Source organism: Cherax quadricarinatus, chromosome 83, assembly GCF_038502225.1.
Source record: "Cherax quadricarinatus isolate ZL_2023a chromosome 83, ASM3850222v1, whole genome shotgun sequence".
NCBI classification, from domain to species: domain Eukaryota; kingdom Metazoa; phylum Arthropoda; class Malacostraca; order Decapoda; family Parastacidae; genus Cherax; species Cherax quadricarinatus.
Window position 1 is genome coordinate 4083193 of NC_091374.1, and position 21021 is coordinate 4104213.

A 21021-nucleotide genomic window follows, 5' to 3' on the forward strand; every position below is an offset into this window, starting at 1 on the left:
ACCTTTCTGGGATCACTGATGTAGAGGGGACTAGGCTGATGAGACACAGGGATACCTTTCTGGGATCACTGATGTAGAGGGCACTAGGCTGATGAGACACAGGGATACCTTTCTGGGATCACTGATGTAGAGGGCACTAGGCTGATGAGACACAGGGATACCTTTCTGGGATCACTGATGTAGGTACAAATACAGTCGCACAAGTTTTGTAAGATTACAGATACTTCACATGGTGTTATGGGCACACAGGTGTTATGGGCACACAGGTGTTATGGGCACACAGGTGTTATGGGCACACAGGTGTTATGGGCACACAGGTGTTATGGGCACACAGGTGTTATGGGCACACAAGTGTTATGGACACACAGGTGTTATGGGCACAAGTGTTATGGGCACACAGGTGTTATGGGCACACAGGTGTTATGGGCACACAAGTGTTATGGGTACACAGGTGTTATGGGCACACAAGTGTTATGGGTACACAGGTGCTATGGGCACACAAGTGTTATGGGCACACTGGTGTTATAGGCACACAAGTGTTGTGGGCACGCACACAGGTGTTATGGGCACACTGGTGTTATGGGCACACAAGTGTTATGGGTACACAGGTTTTATGGGCACACAGGTGTTATGGGCACACAAATGTTATGAGCACACAGGTGTTTTGGGCACAAGTGTTATGGGCACGCACACAGGTGTTATGGGCACACAAATGTTATGGACACAGGTGTTATGGGCACACAAATGTTATGGGTACACAGGTGCTATGGGCACACAGGTGTTATGGGCACACAAGTGTTATGGGCACACGGGTGTTTTGGGCACACAGGTGTTATAGGGACACATGTGTTATTAGCATACAGGTGCTATGGGCACACAGGTGTTATGGGCACACAGGTGTTACAGGCACACAGGTGTTATGGGCACACAGGTGTTATGGGCACACAGGTGTTACAGGCACACAGGTGTTATGGGCACACAGGTGTTATGGGCACACAGGTGTTACAGGCACACAGGTGTTATGGGCACACAGGTGTTATGGGCACACAGGTGTTATGGGCACACAGGTGTTATGGGCACACAGGTGTTATGGGCACACAGGTGTTATGGGCACACAGGTGTTACAGGCACACAGGTGTTATGGGCACACAGGTGTTATGGGCACACAGGTGTTATGGGCACACAGGTGTTATGGGCACACAGGTGTTATGGGCACACAGGTGTTACAGGCACACAGGTGTTATGGGCACATAGGTGTTACAGGCACACAGGTGTTATGGGCACACAGGTGTTATGGGCACACAGGTGTTACAGGCACACAGGTGTTATGGGCACACAGGTGTTATGGGCACACAGGTGTTACAGGCACACAGGTGTTATGGGCACACAGGTGTTATGGGCACACAGGTGTTACAGGCACACAGGTGTTACAGGCACACAGGTGTTGTGGGCACACAGGTGTTATGGGCACACAGGTGTTATGGGCACACAGGTGTTACAGGCACAAGCCTATCCGATGTTATCCTGACGCCAAATGACTTCGAACAGGCGATAAATGACATGCCCATGCACTCTGCCCCAGGGCCAGACTCATGGAACTCTGTGTTCATCAAGAACTGCAAGAAGCCCCTATCACGAGCCTTTTCCATCCTATGGAGAGGGAGCATGGACACGGGGGTCGTCCCTCAGTTACTAAAAACAACAGACATAGCCCCACTCCACAAAGGGGGCAGTAAAGCAACAACAAAGAACTACAGACCAATAGCACTAACATCCCATATCATAAAAATCTTTGAAAGGGTCCTAAGAAGCAAGATCACCACCCATCTAGAAACCCATCAGTTACACCACCCAGGGCAACATGGGTTTAGAACAGGTCGCTCCTGTCTGTCTCAGCTACTGGATCACTACGACAAGGTCCTAAATGCACTAGAAGACAAAAAGAATGCAGATGTAATATATACAGACTTTGCAAAAGCCTTCGACAAGTGTGACCATGGCGTAATAGCGCACAAAATGCGCGCTAAAGGAATAACAGGAAAAGTCGGTCGATGGATCTATAATTTCCTCACTAACAGAACACAGAGAGTAGTCGTCAACAGAGTAAAGTCCGAGGCAGCTACGGTGAAAAGCTCTGTTCCACAAGGCACAGTACTAGCTCCCATCTTGTTCCTCATCCTCATATCCGACATAGACAAGGATGTCAGCCACAGCACCGTGTCTTCCTTTGCAGATGACACCCGAATCTGCATGACAGTGTCTTCCATTGCAGACACTGCAAGGCTCCAGGCGGACATCAACCAAATCTTTCAGTGGGCTGCAGAAAACAATATGAAGTTCAACGATGAGAAATTTCAATTACTCAGATATGGTAAACATGAGGAAATTAAATCTTCATCAGAGTACAAAACAAATTCTGGCCACGAAATAGAGCGAAACACCAACGTCAAAGACCTGGGAGTGATTATGTCGGAGGATCTCACCTTCAAGGACCATAACATTGTATCAATCGCATCTGCTAGAAAAATGACAGGATGGATAATGAGAACCTTCAAAACTAGGGAGGCCAAGCCCATGATGACACTCTTCAGGTCACTTGTTCTATCTAGGCTGGAATATTGCTGCACTCTAACAGCACCTTTCAAGGCAGGTGAAATTGCCGACCTAGAAAATGTACAGAGAACTTTCACGGCGCGCATAACGGAGATAAAACACCTCAATTACTGGGAGCGCTTGAGGTTTCTAAACCTGTATTCCCTGGAACGCAGGAGGGAGAGATACATGATTATATACACCTGGAAAATCCTAGAGGGACTAGTACCGAACTTGCACACGAAAATCACTCACTACGAAAGCAAAAGACTTGGCAGACGATGCACCATCCCCCCAATGAAAAACAGGGGTGTCACTAGCACGTTAAGAGACCATACAATAAGTGTCAGGGGCCCGAGACTGTTCAACTGCCTCCCAGCACACATAAGGGGGATTACCAACAGACCCCTGGCAGTCTTCAAGCTGGCACTGGACAAGCACCTAAAGTCAGTTCCTGATCAGCCGGGCTGTGGCTCGTACGTTGGTTTGCGTGCAGCCAGCAGCAACAGCCTGGTTGATCAGGCGCTGATCCACCAGGAGGCCTGGTCACAGACCGGGCCGCGGGGGCGTTGACCCCCGAAACTCTCTCCAGGTAAACTCCAGGTAAACACAGGTGTTACAGGCACACAGGTGTTATGGGCACACAGGTGTTGTGGGCACACAGGTGTTACAGACAATATTTATGGCACATTATGTTGGCTTAACCAAGTTAACTTGATCTCCAGTAATTTTTTTCAGGTTTACACAGATTTGGATTTTTATAATTTTTTTTTACAGTAATATATGTGCAGATTATTGTCTTATATAGTAATGTGTATAGATTGTCTTATATAGTAATGTGTATAGATTATTGTCTTATATAGTAATGTGTATAGATTGTCTTATATAGTAATGTGTATAGATTATTGTCTTATATAGTAATGTGTATAGATTGTCTTATATAGTAATGTGTATAGATTGTCTTATATAGTAATGTGTATAGATTATTGTCTTATATAGTAATGTGTATAGATTGTCTTATATAGTAATGTGCATAGATTGTCTTATATAGTAATGTGTATAGATTGTCTTATATAGTAATGTGTATAGATTGTCTTATATAGTAATGTGTATAGATTGTCTTATATAGTAATGTGTATAGATTATTGTCTTATATAGTAATGTGTATAGATTGTCTTATATAGTAATGTGCATAGATTGTCTTATATAGTAATGTGTATAGATTGTCTTATATAGTAATGTGCATAGATTGTCTTATATAGTAATGTGTATAGATTATTGTCTTATATAGTAATGTGTATAGATTGTCTTATATAGTAATGTGTATAGATTATTGTCTTATATATTAATGTGTATGTGTCTTATATAGTAATATAGATTGTCTTATATAGTAATGTGTATAGATTATTGTCTTATATAGTAATGTGTATAGATTGTCTTATATAGTAATGTGTATAGATTGTCTTATATAGTAATGTGTATAGATTATTGTCTTATATAGTAATGTGTATAGATTATTGTCTTATATAGTAATGTGTATAGATTGTCTTATATAGTAATGTGTATAGTAATGTGTATAGATTGTCTTATATAGTAAATAGATTGTCTTATATAGTAATGTGTATAGATTATTGTCTTATATAGTAATGTGTATAGATTATTGTCTTATATAGTAATGTGTATAGATTGTCTTATATAGTAATGTGTATAGATTATTGTTTTATATAGTAATGTGTATAGATTATTGTCTTGGTATAAACCTTGGTAATAAATACCGACAAGTTGGTTTAGAAAGACACGTAAGCAAACACTATAACATATTTATTAGAAAACGTTTCGGTCCTGGGACCTTGATCAAGGTCCCAGGACCGAAACGTTTTCTAATAAATATGTTATAGTGTTTGCTTACGTGTCTTTCTAAACCAGATTATTGTCTTATATAGTAATGTGTATAGATTATTGTCTTATATTACCTGGAGTTTACCTGGAGAGAGTTCCGGGGGTCAACGCCCCCGCGGCCCGGTCTGTGACCAGGCCTACTGGTGGATCAGAGCCTGATCAACCAGGCTGTTGCTGCTGGCTGCACGCAAACCAATGTACGAGCCACAGCCCGGCTGATCAGGAACTGACTTTAGGTGCTTGTCCAGTGCCAGCTTGAAGACTGCCAGGGGTCTGTTGGTAATCCCCCTTATGTGTGCTGGGAGGCAGTTGAACAGTCTCGGGCCCCTGACACTTATTGTATGGTCTCTTAACGTGCTAGTGACACCCCTGCTTTTCATTGGGGGGATGGTGCATCGTCTGCCAAGTCTTTTGCTTTCGTAGTGAGTGATTAACGTGCGCAAGTTCGGTACTAGTCCCTCTAGGATTTTCATGTATCTCTCCCTCCTGCGTTCCAGGGAATACAGGTTTAGGAACCTCAAGCGCTCCCAGTAATTGAGGTGTTTTATCTCCGTTATGCGCGCCGTGAAAGTTTTAGCAGTAAAGGTCGAGAACCTAAACCTAGTCATTGTGGTAGTCTACAAGCCTCCGGATGCAACATCCCAGCAATTCCAGGAACAGCTGTTAAAAACTGACCACTGTCTGGAAAATCTTCCAGCTCCTGCACCCAACATCTTGCTCCTGGGGGATTTCAACTTAAGGCACCTAAAATGGAGGAATATAGCAAATAATATTGTTGCAGTAATAACACCAGGAGGCAGCTCTGATGAAAACTCACACTCACACGAGCTTTTAAATCTCTGCACAAAATTCAATTTAAACCAGCAAATAATAGAGCCTACTAGACTGGAGAATACACTAGACCTCATCTTCACTAACAATGATGATCTGATAAGAAATGTCACCATATCAAAAACAATATACTCAGATCACAACATAATTGAGGTTCAGACATGTATGCGTGGAGCCCCAGACCGACATAATGAGACTAGTCACGAGGGAGCATTCACCAAATTCAACTTCAATAACAAAAACATAAAGTGGGACCAAGTAAACCAAGTCCTAACCGATGCTGGGAAGATATACTAAGCAACACAGACCCCAACTTATGCCTAGAACAGATTAACTCGGTGGCACTCGATGTATGCACAAGGCTTATTCCTCTAAGAAAAAGGAGGAGTAGATGTAAAATAGAAAGAGACAGGCGCTCCCTTTACAGGCGACGGAAAAGAATAACAGAGCGGCTAAAAGAGGTCAATATATCTGAAATGCGTAGGGAGACACTGGTCAGAGAAATAGCAAGCATCGAACTTAAGCTAAAAGAATCCTTTAGGAGTCAGGAATCGCGGGAAGAACTAAAAGCCATAAATGAAATCGAAAGAAACCCAAAGTATTTCTTCTCCTATGCCAAATCAAAATCGAGAACAACGTCCAGTATTGGGCCCCTACTTAAACAAGATGGGTCCTACACAGATGACAGCAAGGAAATGAGTGAGCTACTCAAGTCCCAATATGACTCAGTTTTTAGCAAGCCGCTAACCAGACTGAGAGTCGAAGATCAAAATGAATTTTTTATGAGAGAGCCACAAAATTTGATTAACACAAGCCTATCCGATGTTATCCTGACGCCAAATGACTTCGAACAGGCGATAAATGACATGCCCATGCACTCTGCCCCAGGGCCAGACTCATGGAACTCTGTGTTCATCAAGAACTATGGAGAAGGAGCATGGACACGGGGATCGTCCCACAGTTACTAAAAACAACAGACATAGCCCCACTCCACAAAGGGGGCAGTAAAGCAACAGCAAAGAACTACAGACCAATAGCACTAACATCCCATATCATAAAAATCTTTGAAAGGGTCCTAAGAAGCAAGATCACCACCCATCTAGAAACCCATCAGTTACACAACCCAGGGCAACATGGGTTTAGAACAGGTCGCTCCTGTCTGTCTCAACTATTGGATCACTACGACAAGGTCCTAAATGCACTAGAAGACAAAAAGAATGCAGATGTAATATATACAGACTTTGCAAAAGCCTTCGACAAGTGTGACCATGGCGTAATAGCGCACAAAATGCGTGCTAAAGGAATAACAGGAAAAGTCGGTCGATGGATCTATAATTTCCTCACTAACAGAACACAGAGAGTAGTCGTCAACAGAGTAAAGTACGAGGCAGCTACGGTGAAAAGCTCTGTTCCACAAGGCACAGTACTCGCTCCCATCTTGTTCCTCATCCTCATATCCGACATAGACAAGGATGTCAGCCACAGCACCGTGTCTTCCTTTGCAGATGACACCCGAATCTGCATGACAGTGTCTTCCATTGCAGACACTGCAAGGCTCCAGGCGGACATCAACCAAATCTTTCAGTGGGCTGCAGAAAACAATATGAAGTTCAACGATGAGAAATTTCAATTACTCAGATATGGTAAACATGAGGAAATTAAATCTTCATCAGAGTACAAAACAAATTCTGGCCACAAAATAGAGCGAAACACCAACGTCAAAGACCTGGGAGTGATCATGTCGGAGGATCTCACCTTCAAGGACCATAACATTGTATCAATCGCATCTGCTAGAAAAATGACAGGATGGATAATGAGAACCTTCAAAACTAGGGAGGCCAAGCCCATGATGACACTCTTCAGGTCACTTGTTCTATCTAGGCTGGAATATTGCTGCACACTAACAGCACCTTTCAAGGCAGGTGAAATTGCCGACCTAGAAAATGTACAGAGAACTTTCACGGCGCGCATAACGGAGATAAAACACCTCAATTACTGGGAGCGCTTGAGGTTCCTAGACCTGTATTCCCTGGAACGCAGGCGGGAGAGATACATGATTATATACACCTGGAAAATCCTAGAGGGACTAGTACCGAACTTGCACACGAAAATCTCTCACTACGAAAGCAAAAGACTTGGCAGACGATGCACCATCCCCCCAATGAAAAGCAGGGGTGTCACTAGCACGTTAAGAGACCATACAATAAGTGTCAGGGGCCCGAGACTGTTCAACTGCCTCCCAGCACACATAAGGGGGATTACCAACAGACCCCTGGCAGTCTTCAAGCTGGCATTGGACAAACACCTAAAGTCAGTTCCTGATCAGCCGGGCTGTGGCTCGTACGTTGGTTTGCGTGCAGCCAGCAGCAACAGCCTGGTTGATCAGGCTCTGATCCACCAGGAGGCCTGGTCACAGACCGGGCCGCGGGGGCGTTGACCCCCGGAACTCTCTCCAGGTAAACTCCAGGTATAGATTATTGTCTACTTTAATGTGTATAGATTATATAATGTGTATAGATTATTATATAGTAATGTGTATAGATTATTGTCTCATACAGTAGTGTATATAGACTGTCTTATGTAGTAATGTATATTGTTATATAGCAACTTATAGATTACTGTTATGTAGTAACATATATTATTGTTATATAGTAAAGTATAGATTATTGTCTTGTAATGTGTATATATTATTGTCATGTAATGTGTATAGATTATTGTCTTGTAATGTGTATATATTATTGTCATGTAATGTGTATAGATTTTTGTCTTGTAGTGTGTATAGATTATTGTCATGTAATGTGTATAGATTATTGTCTTGTAGTGTGTATAGATTATTGTCTTGTAGTGTGTATAGATTATTGTCTTGTAGTGTGTATAGATTATTGTCTTGTAATGTGTATAGATTATTGTCTTGTAGTGTGTATAGATTATTGTCTTGTAGTGTGTATAGATTATTGTCTTGTAGTGTGTATAGATTATTGTCTTGTAGTGTGTATAGATTATTGTCTTGTAATGTGTATAGATTATTGTCTTGTAATGTGTATAGATTATTGTCTTGTAATGTGTATAGATTATTGTCTTGTAGTGTGTATAGATTATTGTCTTGTAGTGTGTATAGATTATTGTCTTGTAATGTGTATAGATTATTGTCTTGTAATGTGTATAGATTATTGTCTTGTAGTGTGTATAGATTATTGTCTTGTAGTGTGTATAGATTATTGTCTTGTAATGTGTATAGATTATTGTCTTGTAATGTGTATAGATTATTGTCTTGTAGTGTGTATAGATTATTGTCTTGTAATGTGTATAGATTATTGTGTAATATATTAACGTGTATAGATTATTATCTTGCATTATGAGGTGTAAATTACACAGGATGATAAGCCAGTAACCTAACATTTACTGTGAAGCGATCAGATGTATTAGTAGGGCAGGTACCGTAGCTCCATTCCCGTGGATCAAGGCACCTCACTCAAGGTAGTTTAAAAGGTTAAATATATGAGTGAAAAGGTTGGTAATTCATTAAGGTTAGAAGGAAGTTTAAAGGTTAAATATATGAGTAAAAAGGTTGGTCATTCATTGAGGTTTGAGGGTAGTTTAAAGGTTAAATATATGAGTGAAAAGGTTGGTCATTCATTGAGGTTTGAGGGTAGTTTAAAGGTTAAATATATGAGTGAAAAGGTTGGTCATTCATTGAGGTTTTAGGGTAGTTTAAAGGTTAAATATATGAGTAAAAAGGTTGGTCATTCTTTGAGGTTTGAGGGTAGTTTAAAGGTTAAATATATGAGTGAAAAGGTTGGTCATTCTTTGAGGTTTGAGGGTAGTTTAAAGGTTAAATATATGAGTGAAAAGGTTGGCCATTCATTGAGGTTTGAGGGTAGTTTAAAGGTTAAATATATGAGTGAAAAGGTTGGTCATTCATTGAGGTTTGAGGGTAGTTTAAAGGTTAAATATATGAGTGAAAAGGTTGGTCATTCATTAAGGTTAGAAGGAAGTTTAAAGGTTAAATATATGAGTAAAAAGGTTGGTCATTCATTAAGGTTAGAAGGTAGTTTAAAGGTTAAATATATGAGTAAAAAGGTTGGTCATTCATTAAGGTTAGAAGGTAGTTTAAAGGTTAAATATATAAGTAATAAGGTTGGTCATTCACTGAGTGAGGTTCTGCACTGTCACCCGCGCGCCTCTAAATCTCAACCACACACACCCACATGAATTTAACAAGCATTTTCCTCCCTGGGATCCTTTTAGCACCTGGTATACATGGAAGACCATCAATGTGGAACTTATGGAGGAAATGAGTGTACATAGAAGGTAGTTTATGTTAGTAAACATGAAGTATAATGAGTGAGAGGAGGGAGGGTAGCATGGCGGATCAATGAGACACTGAGAGAGGCTGCTCAGTTGGCAGGACGCGCAACTCACTTAGTCCACCTCTACCACTTTATTATACCTCTTATTGAACCTTATAGAGGAGTGGCGGCCACTTGTGCCACTCTGCCACCCACTACACACTCCACACCTACACGCCAGGGGGTGAAAAACACAGAGAGAGCAGTGAGTTGAGGTAACATAATCAGCGGAGTAATACTTTGGTGGCGGCTGCGGCGGCGGGAGGACCAGTGGAGGCGGCAGCGGCGGCGGCGGCGGCGGCGGTGGCAGCGGCGGCAGCAGCGGCAGAGGCAGACTAGGTGCACTTGTCACCCACCTCCACCCACCACCGCCGACATATTGTTGAGTGTGTGTTGCGCTCTGCATGGCTCCTACAACCTCAGTATAGCTCCCTCACTGGCGGATTTCTCACCTCTTCACCCCCTTCATCCACCCCTGCCGCAGAGATGACGCAGATGTTACCTATAAGGTTCCAGGAGCACCTACAGGTTGGTTACTACTGCTGTCTCAACCACTGACGCCCACCAACCCTCCCTCCACCCACATCAACCCATCAACCCCTTATTTTTAAACCTATTTTCACTTGTAATATATTATTGCTGTGGCCACAGCAGCAACTGCAGGTGTGTCTTAAGTGGCCAGGGCCACCTAAGTGACGGTGAAATAAAGAAATAAGTGGGTGAAGTTGTAGCAGGTGGGAGACCATGACGAGTCTGATGTAATTTTCTCGCCAGATTAGCAATTGGGGTTTACTTTCTGAATTAAATATGTCCGGCCTGACCCCACGCCCTTATACACTCACACTCATGATCCCTCGGATCAAACCTGGCCATAATTTTGCAGTAAAACAGGTAAAGTTGTGATAGTGGTGGGGGAGGCCAGGGAGGTGACATCACGTGACCGGCAGCCTCAAGTATGGCAGTGAAAGCACCAATATTTCCTCCTCTCAGGCAAAAACGTCACTAAACTCTGGCCCAGGAGCTGGAAATTCCATATTAGGAGCATGCAGGGTAGGCTAACCTGCGGTGAGAGAGGATAAAATTTAGGCCTGGTACAGTGGACCTCTGTTTGCAGTTGCAGCAGTCACTGGATTATTTGTTTTACACATTATGAACTCTGCATTAATATTATAGCCATCAAAATTATTATTTTTTCAAGGGAGTCTTTCCCAAATTTGTAATTTATTGCAAGACGTAACTGTTATGGATCATTATAATCTTTATTTCTACAAGTACATGTACAAGGTGTACAGACTATACCTATAATAATTATTATTCACTACAAGTACATGTTATACAGACCATAGCTGACATCAGTGACATACTACTATATAGAAAGCCCCTTGTTATGTTGAACATTTTTTTGCAAATTAGGTCAGGTTTGTCCCAGGATGCGACCTACACCAGTTCACTAACACCCAGGTACCTATTTTACTGCTAGGTATACATAGACAGCAGGTATCTTAAGGAAATGATCCCTAATGTTTTCACCCATACTGGGGATCGACCCCCAGTCCTCAGTGTACGAGCTGAGTGCGCTAGCAATCGAGCTATTGGAATATGCCATAAGAAAATTAGTTATAATTTCTTTAAATCTGGAAGATTAGTAATCCAGGATAACCTAATGAAGCCCATGCATCGTCTAGAACCAAGTTGATTGGGGTCGTCTAATTCTTCCCCAGGATGCGACCCTCTGGGTTAAAAATCTGAGGAAATCTTCCCACAGCTGTCGACTAACACCAAGATACCTGTTTCTAGGTGAACAGGCAGCAGGTGTAAGGAAATGTTTCCAACATTTCACTTACTACGAGGCTTGGTCTCAGACCGGGCCTCGGGGGCGTTGACCCCCAAAACCCTCTCCAGGTATGCTCCAGGTATTGTGCTGGGGACTGCACCAGTTCTTCAGTGTGTAAGCTAAGGACCCCAGCAAGCCATGAATACTCGGACTAGGTTTTGTTGAACTATCTGGGACCTCTCTGGAAATGAGTCAGTTTGACTTTTTTTTTGGGGGGGAGGGGGGAGTAGTGGTTATCTTAGAGGGTAATTTACGTGTTGCTAGGCCTGACAATTGTACTTGTGTACCAGTACCTAAATAAACTTACTTAATCCAGTTTATATTATTAGTTTATTTATGTACAGGTACACAAGTACAATTATAATACATAGTGTAAATTACCTAGGATAACCTCCCCCCCCCAAAAAAAAAAAAAAAAAAAGTCAGTGACTTGTTTCAATTGGGGTCCTTATTAGTGATGGGTTGAACTGGTAAAAGACAACAAATTATATAAATTGTCTGGGTATTTAGTTTTTGTGGTGTCTGTTGGGTTGTTAAATGTTGAGCTTGTTCATGCTTATCACTTGTCTTTATTGTGGAGATGTTTCATGAATGTTTCAGTCCAGTACTGTACAGAGAATAGTGGAAGACGTGGAGGTAACATGGGGAGATCAGTCACTTGGCCTTGTTAGGTTGTGGTCAATCTCTCAGCCTTGCTGAATCTACAGCGGAGGCACAAGAATAGAGACTTTCATACTGGAGGTGCGAGGTGAAGCTTTTGAATGTCAACACAGGTAGGCAGAGCTCGCTAGTGGAGGTAGGTCATGCCAGTTTTAGGTGTAGAAGAATTCTCTATACCAAGATCCCGAAATGTTGAGTTCCATCCTCTTGTGATGCTGTCATCCACTGCTTCACCTTGCCTTACATAGTCCCCTTCCTCTTGTTTCTTCTTTAGATTTATCGAGGCTGAGACTGACCAAATCATCATAAGGCCTAATTGTCGGTAGAATAAGAGTCACGTTGTATACGTACTAGTTTGTAACCGTCGAAAATATGCGCTGTGTATGTCATATAGCCTTTGGGAATTGGCACCCAAAGGCCAGCTTGGTTTAAATCTTTGAGCCTTAGAATGTGGACAAGTCAATGTGGCATTACAACTTGCTGTATCCACATACTCTTCAGTAAACGGCAGAACTGGGATTGACTATTCAGTCTGTCTGGGTGAACCTGTATGTGCTGTAACAGTGGGTTTGTCATGATCACCTCGTATTACCTCCTCACATCATCATCCATTTATTCTCTGTATTGGATTGATAAGTCATGGGTTGGTGAAATGTCTCCCCCCAAAAAAAAGGTATTGAACTTGTTTTATTTGTCTACTTGTTGGTTTTGTGTACCATTAATATAATACTGATGTTCTTTCAGGAGGAAATAATGCTGGTAGCAAGGAATTTAATTTTTTTTTATTTCACCCAAGGCTGATTGAAACGTTGCAATAAGACGTGCTGCATAAGTGGGGTCTGCTTGTATACAGTACACACATTACTGACCTTAAAATATTTTCATCCTTAGTATAATAATATAATAATAATAGTAATACATATTAGTATCTTTATTTCTACAAGTACATGTACAAGGTATACAGGCCTAGCCGATATAAATGACACATGTATACTACTATGCATATAAAAAGCCGCTTATGCTGAGCATTTCGGGCAAATTGGGTCAGTTTTGTCCCATGATGTGACCCACACCAGTCCACTAACACCCAGGTACCCATTTTATACTGTTGGGTGAACGGGGACAGCAGGTGTCTTATGGAAACATGTCCTAATGTTTTCCAGCCATACTGGAGATTCGAACTCCGGACCTCAGTGTGAGAGTTGAGCGTGCTAGTGATCAAGTTAGTGAAGCCTGAACAGATAATGAATGGGTATAATTGAAAACTGCTGCATTAACGAAATGCTGTATAGCGAAGTGCTGTAAATGGGGCCCACCTGTATACCAAAATAGCCAGAGGAGATTTTTGGGTGATAGACGAGTTTTATTTGAATTAATGCAAAGGGGATAGTAATCCTGAATAATACCTATTTCTATAAGTATGCATACAAGGTATACAGACCATAGCCGATATCAGTGACATACTAGTATATAGAAAGCTCCTCATATGCTGAGCATTTTGGGCAAATTAGGTCAGTTTTGTCCCAAGATGCGACCCACACCAGTTCACTGACATCCTGGTATCCATTTTGCTGATAAGTGAACATGGACAGCAGGTGCCTTAACCCGTAAATGGTCCAAACGTATATATACGTTTTTACCGCTAGTGCCCCAAACGTATATATACGTTTTGTGTGTCCTACATTTAACATTGCCACGATAAGCCTGAGTTGCCTAGACATGTGAGAATGGGTGTGAGCACTCACTGTGCACCATATTAAAATAATTGGGGATGCCTGGGTACCATATGCTCTTTTTTCCTATTAAAAAACAACAATGTTTCTTTTTTCTCAAAAAAAGTTGGGGCAGTACGGTAGGGAACGTATATATACGTTTTGACCGTTTACGGGTTAAGGAAACACATCCTAATGTTTCCATCTGTACCGGGGATCGACCCCTGTAGGGAAAGAGTTAACAGGTATAAGGCAACATGCCCACTGTTTCCACTCATGCTGGGATCAAAGCCAGGTCTTTCAAACATGAGCCTAAGGTACTACCACTTGAGACATTAACCGTGTTGAAGCACTTAATGCTAGTGGTAGTCTTGAAAGGGTGACTGCCTATTTTATTAGTTTTACTGAAAATATTCAAATAATTTAAAGGTTACAAGTTGAGAATGGTTTGGTACATATTAAGAGTTTTGCAATCATTTCATTATTGAAATGCAGTGGTACCTTGAGTTTTGGCCGAAATTTGTTCCAGAAGGCTGTTTGAGTGCCGTTATCGAACGAATTTGTTCCTGTAAGGAATAATGTAAATTAAATTAGTCCGTTTCAGACCCCCAAACATACACTTACAAAAGCACTTACAAAAGCACTTACAAAAGCACTTACAAAAATGCACTTACAAAAATGCACTTGCATAATTGTTCAAGTTGGGAACTGTTCGAAATTCTGGGTACCACTGTACTGAATTGCAGTTTTTTTTTTTTTTTAATATATGTACTGTGGTAGTGAGTTTTGCCCTGACTGTGTTATAGTTTTATTTCTTGATAGGTTTCCTGGCTGTCCCTGTTCACCTAGCAGTAAGTAGGTACCTGGGCATTAGTAGACTGTTGTTGGTTGCATCCTGGGGGGTGGTAGGCTACCTTAGATAGGGCTGGAATTTGAAATGAGCCGAGGTAGGATAACAGATCTTAACTTGTAAAACTGATTTTTGTAAAAAAAATAGCTAAACTGTTTTATAAATATAATATGTTATAATTTGAGATTTATTTATTTCAGCTCACTAATGTAGGGATTCAGGCATCCAACATTGGGTTTAATACCCTCACTATGGAGTCGGACAAGTTTATCTGTGTTCGAGAGAAGGTGGGAGAAACTGCTCAGGTTGTGATTATTGACATGGCCGATCCAACTAACCCCATCCGACGCCCTATCTCGGGAGATTCAGCAATAATGAATCCAGCTTCAAAAGTTATTGCTCTAAAAGGTAAATATAATTAACTGTGATCTTTGTATTTCAGCATTAAGTTTGTCAAGTAATTAAATATCTAGATAGCCTGTATAAGAAGTGGTATGTTGAATTTATACAATACGATACGGTACTATAGCTAAATTGTTAAGACATTTAAAATAGTCTAACTTGATACTAAGAAGGGCTTTATGAAGTTCTTAAATACAGTACTGCATTTACTAATTTTTCATTACAGTATTATGAATCATGATTTGTAGAATTGAGTGGTATAGATTCCCTGCTTTTTTTTTTTTCTTGGCATTCCAGTTAGTTTAAGTACTTGACTGAATTGGACGTATGTAGTGCTATTGCCTCCGCTTCTCTCAGATGTGTTGAAGCGGCTGTGTATATTACCTGAGCACCAAGACCATGTAATCTTCTGACCACTGTGGGTTCTGTAACCCCTGTTTTGTGCTGGTGATCTTGTTTCATACACATTTTTTCAACATAGCTTCAAGATGAAGCTGATATCACAAATCGCCATCCTTCAGTTTGCTCCTTTTTTTGTGAATACAGTGCTAAGTTTCTCTTGATGGTTCTACTTTATTGCTTTTGCTATCAAATGTGGTAGTTGCAAAGGCTTTTTGTTCCCTAATATTATTCATTAATGAGTTTCATAATTGTAAATCACTTTACTTTGTACTCTTGTACATTTCTGAGTCATTTCTCTTCTCTTGGCAGCTCACTAAATCTTGCACCTCAGTCTTATTCCCCTATGTCATGTGCAGGTTGCAGATCTGCATATTTGTATATACTGAAAACCAAGCTTAGTTATATTAAAACTAGCTACTTGTTTTTAACCTTGAATCTGTTGTGCCCTAATTGTATTTTTTCAGAATACAGTACAGCAATAGAAGTTTCAGGCTTCCACTGTTTCAAGTTTTTCAAGTTTTGATACTCACTTGATTATGAATTCATTGTTAATTATTTTTGTTATTTACTTTTGCCTTTATTCTACATTCAACATCTTGTCACAGGATATAGACAGAGGTGTATCTGTTGTGTGTGTATATATATGTACACTGAGCACTTTAATCCCTATTTTAGGGTTTAAAGTATTCTTAACTGATGGTGAACAGGTGACATGCAATATTTCTGACCCTTTGAGTAGTCCATTGACTTTGAGACCATTTAATCAACCTCCACATCTGTAAAGTGGTTTTATTAGTTACTTTTTCTTTGCTAACACTTCACCTTGTTCAGCGAGTGCTTCGCTCGGGTTTAGTATTCGGTGGAGTCTTTGTATTTGTCTTTGGTATTCGTGAAACTTTGCTATTCACAGTCCAGTATTTTTGTGACTTTCCCTTTCACATAGAGGCCACCAGTGCACATGATTCAAGATGTAGATACAAGCCAGTGCTTCACACTGTTTTAAAATGTTAATACAGTGGACCCCCGATTAATGATATTTTTTCATTCCAGAAGTATGTTCAGGTGCCAGTACTGACCGAATTTGTTCCCATAAGGAATATTGTGAAGTAGATTAGTCCATTTCAGACCCCCAAACATACACGTACAAATGCACTTATATAAATACACTTACATAATTGGTCACATTAGGAGGTGATCGTTAAGCGGGGGTCCACTGTACTGTGTCAATGTTTCACATGTTTTTCTATAATAAGAGTTGTTCAGCCAAAACTTGAGACATAGTTGTGTGCTTTTGTTATTGGGGCATGTCTGTCAGCCATAGTCCACTTTCCTTCAAGTATGATATATTCCAAGATTGAATAATACATAGATTGCATTTTTTTTTGTTAATGTTTTATATTAAAATAGTTTATACTCTATTCCAGCTCAGAAAACCTTGCAGATTTTCAACATAGAGATGAAAACCAAAATTAAAGGTAAATAAATGCTATAAATGTTAAAAGTATATTTTAAAATCATTGGTAAAAATTGATTATATATTTATCTTCATTGACTTCATACTGTTTTTAACATTAGTGCTTTGAATGTAAGATTTTTCTAATTTTTTATTTTTTTTTTTTTCAACAAACCAGCCGTATCCCACCAAGGCAGGGTGGCCCCAAAAAGAAAAACAAAAGTATTTTTCTAATTGTTCTTTATTATTGATAAAGTAAAAGTTGACTTTCCATTTGGTATTGTTTGCAGCTCATACAATGGACACTGAAATACAGTTTTGGAAGTGGATATCCACCAATAAGTTGGCACTTGTGACAGAAACTGCAGTTTATCACTGGAGTATGGATGGTAAGATATTCATAATTATTATTAAGGTATTTTAATTTAATTTTCCATTTGAAATTTTTGCAAACTTGTGCAAAATCACATCGGATTGCATTCTTTGTGTAGAAAAAATGCTGCATACATGTTGGTCATAGACTTCTTTGTTTGCCTGTTCACCTTGTGGGTTGTCCCACCTGAGACCTTCACTGATTTTGAAAGTTATTTTTAATCTCTCAAACAGTATGCCATATTGATTTTTGCTTTATATTCCGTTTTTAGGTGATGCTCAACCACAGAAGATGTTTGATCGCCATAGCAGCCTGAATGGTTGCCAAATTATAAACTATCGCACAGATGCTAAACAGAATTGGCTTCTGCTAATTGGTATTTCTGCACAACAAAACCGTGTAGTGGGTTTCATGCAACTATATAGCATTGACAGGAAAGCTAGCCAACCTATTGAGGGTCATGCTGCAGGTTTTACAACATTTAAGGTGAGAATTTTGTTTGTACTATATATATATATATTTTTTTTTTTTTAAGGGTATACCTAAAGATTACCTGAAGATATTGGAGGTAATCACTCTTACTACTTGGTTGATGGCCTGATCATTCAGGCTGTTGGTTCTAGCTACATGCAGTGCAATGTAGGCACCACAGATTGATCAGATACTTTGTGCAGAAATCTGAAGCCCAGAGACAGCCTTGCTTAAGTGTGCATAATAAGGCTAACAGACTACTTGATTACTTTGATTAATGTCTTAAAGAATAAGTAACCCAAGTCTAATAACTAATAATTATTCTTCAGCTCTCTACACCTTTAAGACCTTTTTTAAATTATGCAGCTCATTTCTGATCTCCCTACCACAGAATGGATAGAAATGCCTGGGAGAACACAGAAAAGAATTAAAAAATAAATCCACTGTTTGTGGAATTTTGCAGATGATAGAAAGCTCTGAAGCTACACACTTGAAAGACTGCAAACTTTGTAAACAAGTGCTTGACAGATTTAAATAAACCTTAACCCTACTTAAACCAAATGGGTTAGTTTGATAAATTCAAATTTTGAAAGGTTGTGGGAAAAGTACTGTAGCTTGGCAATGAACGTGTAAGATGAGAACAAAATGCCAAGGAATAGTTGAAGTTAACACCTTGGGTAGTGTTAGACCACCAATTCCTGTGTGCTGTATGACCCTTATGAGTTTAGTGCTTAGTTATGATTATAATAATAATAATAAGTTCCTGTCGGCATTCAAGTTTACGCAATTTGTGTGCACTTGTAGGTCTCTTCCGTATTGGTATGGGATCTGCATTACTATTCTCGAGGAATCTACTTGTTTTACTGACTTCTTCTCGAATGTATGTCATTAACTTGCCCCTGTATGCTGTGGACAGCCTAAAAAAAAAAAGAGAAAAAAGAAGGTATGCATAGTATTTAGAACTTGTATGGTCTTTAAATTGGCAGAGTAATAAACTCTTTGTTTAACAGATGGAAGGTAATGCGGAGCCATCAACCCTGTTTTGTTTTGCTGTGCGCAATGCTCAAGGTGGTAAACTACACATCATTGAAGTAGGACAACCAGCAGCTGGCAATCAGCCTTTCACAAAAAAAAATGTAGATGTATTCTTCCCACCTGAGGCACAGAATGACTTCCCTGTGGCTATGCAGGTCAGTGCATATTACCTTTCTATATTCAACTTGTTTTTCTTTGAGAATATTTTTGATTGTAATATGTATTTTTTTTTTTTAAACTGACCGTATCCCATCAAAGCAGGGTGACCCAAAAAAGAAAAAAGTATCTTTTTTACACTTGGAAATTTATGCAGGAGAAGGGGTTACTAGCCCCTTGCTCCTGGTATTATAGTCATCCTTTTCTAGTAGGAAAAGTGTGAATAAGAAAATTTAATGTGTATTTGTTAGATATAAGTAGGATAAGCAAGCATCTCCATAATTAGTATACCTTATGATTTTGCTTAACCAGTTTCTTGCTCTCCCCCCCCCCCCTTTTTTTTTTATTCTTCAGAATATCTCCACATTAACTAGAAGCATGAAATACTGAGTTATCATGCAGAGCTTTGCAGTAAAATTTGATAGTATCCCAGGGACAGTCTTTTGGGGAACAAGCTGAGTGGGCCACGCCTCTTAATGTTGGGTTCTTTATAATGTACATGTAGCACTTGTGTTCTTATTTTCAGTAATTACGTATACAGAAGGGGGTTACATGCCTCAGGCAAGACAGTGATAATGTGAATGATGGTGAAATTTTCTTTTCTGGATCACCCTGCCTTGGTAGGAGACAGCCAGTGTGTTAAAAAAATGTTTATATAAGTTATTTATATATGTTATTTATATGTTATTTTCTTATAGCCTGACTTGAGTCCTGGAAATGGGAAGTACAATGCCTGCACTTTAAAGGAGGGGTTTGGGATATTGGCAGTTTGGAGGGATATGTTGTGTATCTTTATACGTATAAGCTTCTAAACTGTTGTATTCTGAGCACCTCTGCAAAAGCAGTGATAATGTGCGAGTGTGGTGAAAGTGTTGAATGATGATGAAAGTATTTCTTTTTGGGGATTTTCTTTCTTTTTTGGGTCACCCTGCCTCGGTGGGAGACGACCAACTTGTTGAAAAAAAAAAAAAAAAAAATGTTTATATAACACAAAACTGTGTTTTCTGGAAAATCAGTGTCATTGAATAGTAATACATTTACATTGAATTCTAATATCGGGTGAATGTTGGGGGAAAGTATAAAGGTTATTGGACTGAAGTTGGAAGGTGGCTACATCTGTAGATCTTAGTATTTTCAGATGTTGTTGGTTGGGCAAAATAGTGTTCGTGTGCACTTTTGGGCTGTAGAGTTGTTAGCACCTATAACAGAAATATGAACCATTTTAATCTGATAACCATGTGCCCTTGTTGATTGAAGCTGGAGTTAAATGGGAGACCATAAACAATAGGAGCCTTTCAGATTTCAGGCTCGTTTGTTTAAATTATTTAACTTGGACGAAATCAGTGGAAGCCTTTTGTGAATAATCAGAGTTAGTGTATTTCACTTAATATTTCTGAAATAAATAGTTCACTCGATTTTCAGGTTAGCTCGAAGCACGATGTCATCTATTTGATCACAAAGTATGGGTATGTCCACCTTTATGACATCGAGAGTGGCACCTGTATTTTCATGAACCGAATCAGTGGAGATACCATCTTTGTCACAGCACCCCATGAGCCATCCAGTGGTATCATTGGTGTCAACCGTAAGGGACAGGTAAGATGTTTGATGCTTTTTAAAGGGCTGTATTTGGGAGTATTTTTTTTTTCCATTCACAGTAACTTTTATGTAACTCTGGGAATCATATTGCATTTTTTTTAAGCCAATGGGATTGTTGTAGCTATTGAGTTCATGGCAGACTACAGGAAAGCAACTGCTGGGTTACTGGTCTGACTTGGTATTCTGAGTGGATTAGAATTTTCCTGTAGGAATTAGACATGGATGAACATAATCAGTGAATTGTTTTTTTTTTAATTATGTACAACATACCAAAATGGAATGGTTCTTGAAATAAAAATATTTTCCTTTTGTACCAATATGGTTATATTTTATTGAATAGTTTGCATTTTTCTATTTGATTTATAATTTTCAGGTTCTGAGTGTGAGTGTAGATGAGGAGAAC

General features: G+C 39.8%; 1 protein-coding gene across 1 annotated transcript in view; it reads left to right on the forward strand.

The window, feature by feature from the left end:
- Nucleotides 1–9688: 9688 nt before the first annotated feature.
- Chc (clathrin heavy chain) overlaps nt 9689–21021 on the forward strand; it is a 61669-nt gene continuing 50336 nt past the window's right edge. Inside the window, exons 1-8 of the mRNA XM_070102730.1 lie at nt 9689–10199; nt 14928–15135; nt 16956–17006; nt 17275–17373; nt 17629–17843; nt 18839–19018; nt 20442–20615; nt 20992–21021. The exon at nt 20992–21021 is cut by the window's right edge and continues 120 nt beyond it. Coding sequence (XP_069958831.1) covers nt 10158–10199; nt 14928–15135; nt 16956–17006; nt 17275–17373; nt 17629–17843; nt 18839–19018; nt 20442–20615; nt 20992–21021 — 999 coding nt within the window. The 5' untranslated portion in view covers nt 9689–10157. The remainder of the gene's footprint in view (nt 10200–14927; nt 15136–16955; nt 17007–17274; nt 17374–17628; nt 17844–18838; nt 19019–20441; nt 20616–20991) is intronic.